At 41.4% G+C, this 11,060-nt stretch overlaps 1 protein-coding gene across 2 annotated transcripts in view; it reads left to right on the top strand.

Moving 5' to 3' along the window:
* LOC308331376 (TGF-beta receptor type-2-like) overlaps positions 1-10,042 on the top strand; it is a 49,278-nt gene extending 39,236 nt beyond the window's left edge. The window contains exons 8-10 of one of the 2 annotated variants that reach the window (XR_013965585.1): positions 4,152-4,276; positions 7,926-8,577; positions 8,610-10,042. Coding sequence is in view for 1 of the 2 variants with exons in the window: in XM_080786797.1 (XP_080642923.1) it covers positions 4,152-4,276; positions 7,926-8,132 (332 nt within the window). In the remaining variant the exon portion in view is untranslated. Of the gene's footprint in view, positions 1-4,151; positions 4,277-7,925 lie in introns of both variants that reach the window. The other variant, XM_080786797.1, reaches the window with a different exon arrangement.
* Positions 10,043-11,060: the final 1,018 nt, after the last annotated feature.

Here is an 11,060-nt window from a genome sequence, read left to right as displayed (position 1 = left end):
ATGGGTTAAGTCCACCCCACTGTCAGGATATATAGAAGACATTTTCAGAATCTGATCTCGGGTCAGAATTGGTTAAAGCGTATACATAGTTGATTATACGTCAACACACTTTACATAAAATATTTGGACCGAAAAGGTGCACATACTGAAGCCGTGTAGCTTCGGTATAAAAACCATTTGATCCACGAGTCAAAAAAATAAATGAGACTTTGTTTGAAGCATGCTTTTAGACATGGGTGGCGGTCGGACAGCAGACAGTATGGCGCCCCTGGTGGCCACCATGGGCACTGACATGGAGCTAGTGCCGCGCTCTGGGTGTTTACTTGGGACCACTTCCTGTATACGTATGAAGGAGGAAACCAACGAGGGGCCGCATGATGCCTTCATAATAACGTGAGGTGGAGCAGTTTGGCAGATCTTTAAAAGACATAACAGTCTGGGAGCTATGGAAACATGCACGGCTCTGCCAGGAACATACTTAAGACGATCGTCAAAAAGGCTCCTGGCAGACTGAGCCGACAGGAATCCATTCAAGGATTCTTCTCCCTCCTTTAACCCATTCTGACCTGAGATCAGATTCTAAAAAAAATGTCTTCCTCATCCTGACAGTTTTCTGAAAAATCCTATGTTTCTATGTCAGTCGTTCTTCGATAATGTTTTTTTTAGCAGATCTACAAGCTTGTAGCGCGCCATACTCGGTGGCACGCTATGAGCTTGTATAGATCTGCTATTTTTCAATAGCTAAAGCATAACATATAATGCTATAACACCAAAACGGGCTCCCGCACAAAATGGGTTAATCCACTAAGACTGGATATGCCGGTTCTACAAAATGTCTTCTAAATCATGACAGTTTTTTCTGATGGTACTAAATTGGGTGTGTCAGAGTAAAAAAAATCTGTTTTAATTGTTGTACATTCTACTTCCACTTAAAGGACAACTTTAGGTTTTTTTTTCTCAACCAAGGTTCATGTTTTAGGTTATTAGAGAAAGTATAAGATGACTTTTTTTTTCCATTTTCTGCTTTCTTTCGTTTTAGCGATTTTTAGCCATTTTTGACAGGGGGGGGCGGGGGCATTCGAACATGGGGCTATATAAGTATTTTCTTACACAATTTTATAGCAATGTATTTTTTTTATAGTCCTACTAGACCCCAGGAAATTACATCTGGCCACAAAATATCACAGGATCTACTGAATGTGAAGGGGGGGGGGGGTATACCCTTGGGGGCTGCCATACTGTGTTGCATGGCTCAAAAGGTCAGTTTGTCATAAAATGTAAAAAAAAAATACATATTTCGAATGCCCCCGCCTCCCAGTCAAAAACAGCTAAAGAAATCCCTAAAATGAAAGAAAGCAGCAAATGAAAGAAAAAAATGAACACTCATCTTCTACTTTCTCTAATGACAACCTAAAACATGAACCGTGTGGTTTGAAAAAAAAACTAAAGTTGTCCTTAAAGTGCACAGAGCACAGACACACGGAGTTCACCCTTTTCTCACGCCTCTTCTAAGCCATGCATGCTGTGTTCCACTTGTAGTATCGCTTCATGAAAACCTTGCCGTTCCGCCGTGTTTTAACCCATTTTGGGCGAGAACCCCTTTTGGTGTTAATAGCGTTATGTTATGCTTTAGCTATTTTTGAAAAATTTGAAGAACGACTGACATAGAAACATAGCTTTTTCAGAAAACTGTCATTTTCAAACGGACAATTTTAGAATCTGATCTCAGGTCAAAATGGGTTAACCTTTGCAAACCACTGCATTCCTTCCCGTTTTCTCTGTTGCCTTTGTCCTATTTCTGAATTTAATGCAAGGTTTTACTGCAAAACAAAAATCTAAAAAAAACAACAACAACAACAACAACCTATCCTTCCTGTTGGACCAATGTTGACATAATTCCATTTTTGGAAAATACCCACTCTATGTGTTTATATTATGCCGCAACGTGTCCATGTGTGAGTAGATAACTGCGATCCATTGTTTTGGAGTGAGCTTCTCTAAACAAGGTTTCACAAACTGTTTGCAGAATGGGGGGTTTATGTAGTCGTGCAATGTGGTCATTACACGTTCCCTCGCGGGACTGTCAAACAGAAATGAAACATCTGTCTGCCGTGTTCTAAATATTGACTGAGAGGGGGCGGACGCCGTGTATTTTAACTTCAAACGCTGAAACCCGAGCCTTAGCTATGCAAAAATGCACGACGAAAAGGGAAAAAAAGACAAAACGGGAAGTTTCAGCCTTTTTTTTTTAGTTTCAGACAGTCCTGCTGCATTAGAACCCGTTTTGGGTGGGAACCCCTTTTTGCTGTTAGCATTATGCTATGCTTTAGCTATTGAAAAATAGCAGATCTACAAGCTCATAGGTCTGCTGTTTTTGAAAAATCGGCTGACATAGAAACATAGCTTTTTTCAGAAAACTGTCAGGATGTAGAAGACTTTTTTTTAAATCTGATCTCAGGTCAGAATGGGTTAACGTCAAACGCTGAAACCTGATCCAAAAATGCATAAAAAAACAGGAAGTTTCAGCCTTTTTAGTTTCAGACAGTCCTGCTGCATTAGCCCGTGTCCACTATTATCCAACGATTCCTGTCTGTGAGAGCTCCATGGCTTCCTGTGAGCCTCTCGGCAGTGCACTGCTGGCTTCTGCAATTTTCTCTCAACGCCGAGAAGTCGTTCTCCCACGGGGGCGCGCGCGCACGCATCTGATCTCCGGGGCCACTTCCTCCCATGTGATCGCTGATAGTTTAAGCTTGGAGTCTGTGCGTTATACAGCACAGCAGTCATTGGCATAGATTTCAAGCGATTCGTTTCTCTTTAATGATGGATGTAACAGATGTATTTGGTAGCTGGATACTTGACATTCACAAGGGGATCCGTTTCTAAAAAATGATCGCGCCTTTTATGCCCTCAAACAACCCTTTCCTTCCTCCTTGACTCTGCCTCTGGCTGAGACTAATTCTCCTCTCACTGTTGAGTAGGTTTCAATATTGAGTGATTGGTGCTGCTTCTAATTCACAGCCCCCTATCACTCAGGGCTTTAATCACAGTAAATCAGCTGGAACAAAAGTTTAGTTTGACTTAAAAAAAAAAGCCTTCTCACAGCCTTCTCAAAAATAGCAGACCTACAAGCTCATAGCGTGCCACCCGGTGGCGCGCTATGAGCTTGTAGATCTGCTATTTTTCAATAGCTAAAGTATAACTATGCTTTAAAACACCAAAAGAGGTCCCAGGTCTCCACCCTCTCAGGCCTTGACACATGATTTCTTCAGCCATATACTGTATATGTCCCGCTGCTATTACGGTTTACTGTGTGTGTGTGTGTGTGTGTGTGTGTGTGTGTGTGTGTGTGTGTGTGTGTGTGTGTGTGTGTGTGTGTGTGTGTGTGTGTGTGTGTGTGTGTGTGTGTGTGTGTTTTCCTCGGGTGTGTGATTGCATACTGTGTGTATTCTAATCTACGCCTGCTGCAACAGACACCGAATGCATTCTCTCTCTCTCTCCTCGGCTGCCCCTTAGATCATTTTCAGTAAATGGTAATATTTATGGATTATGATATTGTACGTAATATCGTTGCTGTCGGGGCAGAAACGTTGTCTCTTTCTCCGGCACAAAGGTATATAGCTCTACAAGCTCACATCAAAGTCACAAACAAAAGTGAAAATGCAAATTTGGAACTGAAGACTGAAGCCGGTGGGAGGAATTATACAAAGTAGGGTGACGCAGATGACATATCGCGCGTACGTACGGCCAAATCAGTTGAGCTGTTCCTGAGGCCAATTTCCATAAAACAAACAAAACCCTGTATGATGAGAAAGCCCTGATTGTTCAAAATTGCGTAATTGTGGGGATAGAAAACACATAGGGGAAGTGCAAAAAAAAACACCAAGATTTTTTTTGTAAAAGTTGAATTCTATGTTGTAGGACCTTTTTAACCCATTTTGGGCAGGAACCCCTTTTGGTGTTAGCATTACGTTATGCTTTAGCTATTTTTGAAAAATCGAAGAACGACTTGACATTTTTTTAACCTGATCTCGGGTCAGAATGGGTTAATCAGACCAGTGTGTGTGTGTCCAGTGGAAACCTCGTATGAATCTGATCTCAGGTCACAATGGGTTAAAACAAAGGCGTATGTGTACATGTGTTTTGCCTTCCAGAGGTGAAGGAGTATGAGCCTCCCTTCGGCAGGATCAGGGAGCATCCCTGTGTGGAGAGCATGAAGGACAGTGTCCTCCGAGACAGAGGCCGACCCGACATACCCAACAGCTGGATCAACCACCCAGTAAGACCTCCTCTATAGTCATACTCGTACTCATCATCATTACTATGATTCAGTCAATGTCTGTCAGAATGTGTGTCTGTCTGTGTGTCTGTCAGAAACACCGCCGTATCTCCCCACCGCCTGCACCAATCGCTCCCACTTTTCACACGGGCTATTGACCATAATAATAATTATGGAGGTCTTAACGAAGCCCTTTTTTAACAAATTATAAATGAATAATGAATTCATTAGTGAATTAAAAAATGTGACAACCCCCCCACAATCTGTAAGCTCACAATGAGTCGCTGACGCGACACGTAGTGGGGCTTATAGATCCTTTCTATTTTCGACACAGTCGTACGACGGAGCATCAATAATTGGTAATTACTTTAAATGGTTTTGGTGCTTGTGAAGTCGAGACCCTGCACTATTTTGATTCGTTGGGGCGGTTTTTGAAGTAAATGCTGGCAAAGTGTGATGCAATACAAACAAACAAATGGGGTTAAAAGCACAATAAAACCTGCATACGCTCCAACGGCATTGTGTCATGGAACACCAGTGGAAAATAAAAAGTAAATAGAAATGTGCTCCGAATAAATGAAAGGGTTAAAAAAACGAATGTGCAATTACATAAAGCCTTATACTGTAACAGGTGTCTTGATGCACTCCCTGCCTCCTACAGTATCGTATACAGGGAGGACAAAAAAATGGATTTATTTTGTAATTACAGTTACTGTGGATGTGCTGTTTTAAGTCTTAAATTGAAAATCGAAAAACAATAAATCACACTTGTGTGACGTGAGGGGCAAGCTTATCATCATACATGGTCATCGTACATACGATCGCACAAAGCTAGGTATAGGAGGGGCTAGCGCCCCTCAAAAAATGTGCACTGAAATCCTAGTGAGAAATATAGATAGATTGCAAGATAACCGAGACTGACATTGGTTTAATTTCTCATCCTAACCGATGTTTTGAAGGTCTAAAAGTGTTTTAAATTGAATGTAAGACAGACACACACACACACACACACACACACACACACACACAGTAGGCTATGTGTACTGATGAAAACTAAATGAAACCTAAGCTATGGTGACTAGACTAAATATACTGACAATTTCATCAACAAATAAAAACTAGACTAAAATGTTAGTAAGGGACTAGTGGACAAGAGATTCAGTATAAGTAAAACACACAAGTCGTTTTACACTTGGTTACATGCTGAATATAGCCGGTCTACAAGCTCACAACTCGTTGCAGCGCGACGCGTTGTGAGCTTGTAGATCAGCTACAGCCCCCCCGCCCCCGAACCTCAAATGACGTCACATTGTAGTATGAATCGGCCCTAACACTAAAACATTTCAGCTGACTATGAAATGTGACTAAATAACTAAATGAAAACTATTGTCGACCAAATCAGCTGTAGACTTATAGTCGACTAAAACCAGACTAACACTGGAAACACTTCAGCTGACTATAAAATGTGACTAAATGAAAACTATTGTCGACCAAATCAGCTGTAGACTTATAGTCGACTAAAACCAGACAACACTAAAACATTTCAGCTGACTATGAAATGTGACTAAATAACTAAATGAAAACTACTGTCGACCAAATCAACTGTCGACTAAAACCAGACTAACACTAAAACATTTCAGCTGACTATGAAATGTGACTAAATAACTAAATGAAAACTACTGTCGACCAAATCAACTGTCGACTAAAACCAGACTAACACTAAAACATTTCAGCTGACTATGAAATGTGACTAAATAACTAAATGAAAACTATACTGTCGACCAAATCAACTGTCGACTGAAACCAGACTAACACTAAAACATTTCAGCTGACTATGAAATGTGACTAAATAACTAAATGAAAACTACTGTCGACCAAATCAACTGTCGACTAAAACCAGACTAACACTAAAAACATTTCAGCTGACTATGAAATGTGACTAAATAACTAAATGAAAACTATACTGTCGACCAAATCAACTGTCGACTGAAACCAGACTAACACTAAAACATTTCAGCTGACTATGAAATGTGACTAAATAACTAAATGAAAACTACTGTCGACCAAATCAACTGTCGACTAAAACCAGACTAACACTAAAAACATTTCAGCTGACTATGAAATGTGACTAAATAACTAAATGAAAACTACTGTCGACCAAATCAACTGTCGACTAAAACCCAGACTAACACTAAAAACATTTCAGCTGACTATGAAATGTGACTAAATAACTAAATGAAAACTACTGTCGACCAAATCAACTGTCGACTAAAACCAGACTAACACTAAAAACATTTCAGCTGACTATGAAATGTGACTAAATAACTAAATGAAAACTACTGTCGACCAAATCAACTGTCGACTAAAACCAGACTTAACACTGGAAACACTTCAGCTGACTATGAGATGTGACTAAATAACTAAATGAAAACTATTGTCGACCAAATCAGCTGTAGACTTATAGTCGACTAAAACTAGACTAACACTAAAACATTTCAGCTGACTATGAAATGTGACTAAATGAAAACTATTGTCGACCAAATCAGCTGTAGACTTATAGTCGACTAAAACCAGACTAACACTGGAAACACTTCAGCTGACTATGAAATGTGACTAAATAACTAAATGAAAACTACTGTCGACCAAATCAACTGTCGACTAAAACCAGACTAACACTGGAAACACTTCAGCTGACTATGAAATGTGACTAAATAACTAAATGAAAACTATTGTCGACCAAATCAGCTGTAGACTTATAGTCGACTAAAACTAGACTAACACTAAAACATTTCAGCTGACTATGAAATGTGACGAAATGAAAACTATTGTCGACCAAATCAGCTGTAGACTTATAGTCGACTAAAACCAGACTAACACTAAAACATTTCAGCTGACTATGAAATGTGGCCATAACTAAATGAAAACTATTGTCGACCAAATCAGCTGTAGACTTATAGTCGACTAAAACCAGACTAACACTAAAACATTTCAGCTGACTAATGAAATGTGACTAAATAACTAAATGAAAACTACTGTCGACCAAATCAACTGTCGACTAAAACCAGACTAACACTGGAAACACTTCAGCTGACTATGAAATGTGACTAAATAACTAAATGAAAACTACTGTCGACCAAATCAGCTGTAGACTTATAGTCGACTAAAACTAGACTAACACTGGAAACACTTCAGCTGACTATGAAATGTGACTAAATAACTAAATGAAAACTACTGTCGACCAAATCAACTGTCGACTAAAACCAGACTAACACTGGAAACACTTCAGCTGACTATGAAATGTGACCATAACTAAATGAAAACTACTGTCGACCAAATCAACTGTCGACTAAAACCAGACTAACACTGGAAACACTTCAGCTGACTATGAAGATGTGACTAAATAACTAAATGAAAACTACTGTCGACCAAATCAACTGTCGACTAAAACCAGACTAACACTGGAAACACTTCAGCTGACTATGAAATGTGACTAAATAACTAAATGAAAACTACTGTCGACCAAATCAACTGTCGACTAAAACCAGACTAACACTGGAAACACTTCAGCTGACTAATATGAAATGTGACTAAAACTAAATTAAAACTATATGACTAAAAGTCTCGCTCCAACCTTCTCTCTCGCGCGCAGGGCGTGCAGATCCTGTGCGCCACCATCGACGAGTGCTGGGACCACGACCCCGAGGCCCGCCTGACGGCCCAGTGCGTCGCAGAGCGCTTCAACGACATGGAGCACCTGGACAAGCTGTCGGCGCACTCCGAGGACAGCTCCGAGGAGGAGAAGGTCCCGGAGGAGGAGCCGGAGGACATCTCCTCGTCCACCGTGGACGAGAAGTAGAAGAGCAGTGTGTGTGGTGGACGACGTCGGGGGGGAGATTCCGTGGAGAAGAAGGACACTTTTGGAAGAAAATAGCCGATCTACAAGCTCTCGACGCGTCGCGCTGCGCCGCGTCGAGAGCTTGTAGATCGGCTATTTTCCCCGGTGCGCCCCCGTCCCCGTCCCCGTCCGCACCTCGTGGATGAATGTGGATTTTCTAAACGTGTTCTTTCAACGCCGTGTTCCTCCAGATCAGGAGAGTTCAGAAAAAAACTGCAATCCTCAGGCATTGGAAAGGAGCGGAGGAGGAGGGGCCATTATGCATTTCTTTCACCATACTATAAACTAACTGCATCCGTGGTCTTGGAGAGAGAGCAGTTGTTTTACAGACCGGTAAAAAAGGGGCAAAGGGCTGAAGCCCCCTTTGATGTCTATGTGTGTGTGGTGTGTGTGTGTGTGTGTGTGTGTGTGTGTGCCGGTTGCCTGGTTGAAGAGCAGTAGAGTGTGCAACAGCTGCAACGCTGCTGCCCCCCTCTGGGCTATCTCATGAACTGCAACCAAGACAAACATCTTGTGCGTTTGTGTGTGTGTGTGTGTGTGTTCTTTGCTCAGGAATGCCTAAATTACCAGGCGATGGACTTTACTTTTACCCTTTTTTTTTTAAAGTGCCCCAAAGACCAGAATGAAGCCATACATGACCAGGGAGAAAGAATTACACTATAAAGCCTTAATTGCAACTAAGTACTGTTTTGCACTTTATCTGTGTATATATAATATATATATATATATCAAATTATAAATAATGTATATTATTGAATGCGACAGAGTAACGCAGGAAATGGGAAATACGAGGGACCAAGTTGTTGTTGGTTTTTTTATACCAAAGAACTAAGGGAGAAAAGGGAACGTGTTAGAGAGGCAGGGGCTGCAATCCCCGTAAGAGAGGGCACTTTTTGGACAAACACAGCAGATCTACAAGCTCTCGACGTGTCGCGCTGCGGCGCCTTGAGAGCTTGTACATCATCTATTTTCAGGGGGTGGCGCAGCCCCCGCACTCTTTTATCTACTGGAGAACGCGGCCGGTTGTACGACACGGATCTCCAAAACAAATCATAGTTCAACGCAACGTGCTGCGTTATACACAAGTTCAGGAGACCTCCTTGAACGCTGCCTTCCAGTATCTGGCATGAGAAAAAGGAGTGGCATTTGGCATTTCTTTTCACCATAGATAAACGCTGCATCCGTGGTTCTGGAGAGGGCAGTTGTTTTACAAACACGTAAAAGGGCAGGGGGCTCAAGCTCTGTGTGTGGACCATAGACTGTAAAGGTGTGGACGTGCCTGAATGGGAGAGTTGGCGTCAGACGGTAACGCATTTTGGCCAGGTAATCGACCGGCTGCTCGACGGGAACATCTTCAGAGTTGTCTTTAAATGGATGACTTGAGGAAACCGGGTGACAACGCTATGTGCAAGAATCAAGGATTTAGGATTGATTTCTGCTGGCGTGAAATGAAAATGACCCTGAGCGTGGAAACGGAAGGGGTGCAGGGGAAAAAAAGCAATCGGAAGCAATAAGCGGAGAGCATAATAAAGACGGTGAAATCAGCCTTGAAAGGGGAAAAAGGGAATACTATATGTGTATATATATATTACTCTGAGAACTTAGAGCTATAAAAAAAAAGATATAAGAGTCTATTTAATCGGGAGCCGGAGGAGAAAATGAGAGATATATATCATTACTAAATGACTCAGAACTGGAAGTCCGTCGAGGTCCCAGCTTGTCTGCCTTGAATGCTGGACGTCTTCATAGACATTTTTATGACAGCAAAGGGAGTTTTTTTTTCCTTCCTTTCTCATTAAAGATTTTTTTTTTAAATCCTTTGTATATAAATGTTCAAAGCCATAATTAAAAGAGGTTCAGTATTCAATTTATTATGGCTTTCCTTTGTGGTGATTTTTCCTTTTTTTTATTTTTTATTTTTATATCAGCTTCACCATTTTGTTTTATTGCTCATCTTAACCTCAACTGACCTCAAGTCAGAAAGAGAGAGAGACATTCTGGAATCCTCATTTCCAGAATGGTACCGTAGTGGCAGATGTATTGATTGCTCTTCTGAACTTGGTCTAATTGGAAGCTATGGTGAAAGCAGGCCTTTGGCGTCTTTATAATCCTTGTACTTAGAGCGTCGCAGTCCCGCACCCTTTCATGACGACGCCAGGCCCAGGAAATGATTCCCAATGCATCTTTCCCAACGACATTTCAAAAGGTATTTATTTTAAAGGCGGTCACGCCGCGGACAAAGCCAACTCGAGTCGTGACAACTCATGACAAAAAAACACACTATTTTGGACCAAACAAATAAATAAGAAAAACAACAAAAAAAAGTGTTATTTTATTCTTTCTAATTATTTGTGAGGCCCAAAGAATTGTTTGTCGTCATGATTTGTCACGACAAGAGTTGGCTTTGTCCGCGGCGTAAACGTCTTTTAAATAAATACTTTTCGAAATGTCTATGAGGAAAATGAACGGAGAATCATTTCCTGGGCCCTGGTAGGGGGGGCGGGACTGCGACGCTCTATAGAGCACCGAAGTCTGACGTCAATTCTTCGATTTTTCAAAAATAGCAGACCTACAAGCTCGTGGCTCGCTATGAGCTTGTAGATCTGCTATTCTCCAATAGCTAAAGCACAACAAAATGATAACACCAAAAGGGGTTCCAGCCCCAAAACGTATTAACTACGGCTCCCATATGCACAGCATTTGCCGAGCTGAAAATTCATAAATACATTTTACTTGCAGCAAATGCGCTCTGGGCTGCCGCGAAAGTGACTAATCAGCAGTAGTGAGTTGAGCTGTTGTCTCTCAGGAAGATCTCCACGGTTTACACAGCTCTCATTTCCATAATTGGAGCCTGCGGTATACCAGCAAGTGTGTGTGGGCTGCATTGCA

The sequence above is a fragment of the Protomyctophum bolini genome (assembly GCF_963924005.1).
Source record: "Protomyctophum bolini genome assembly, chromosome: 17".
NCBI classification, from domain to species: domain Eukaryota; kingdom Metazoa; phylum Chordata; class Actinopteri; order Myctophiformes; family Myctophidae; genus Protomyctophum; species Protomyctophum bolini.
Note: the sequence above shows the minus strand (reverse complement) of the source record. Positions and strands in the feature narration are given on the sequence as shown.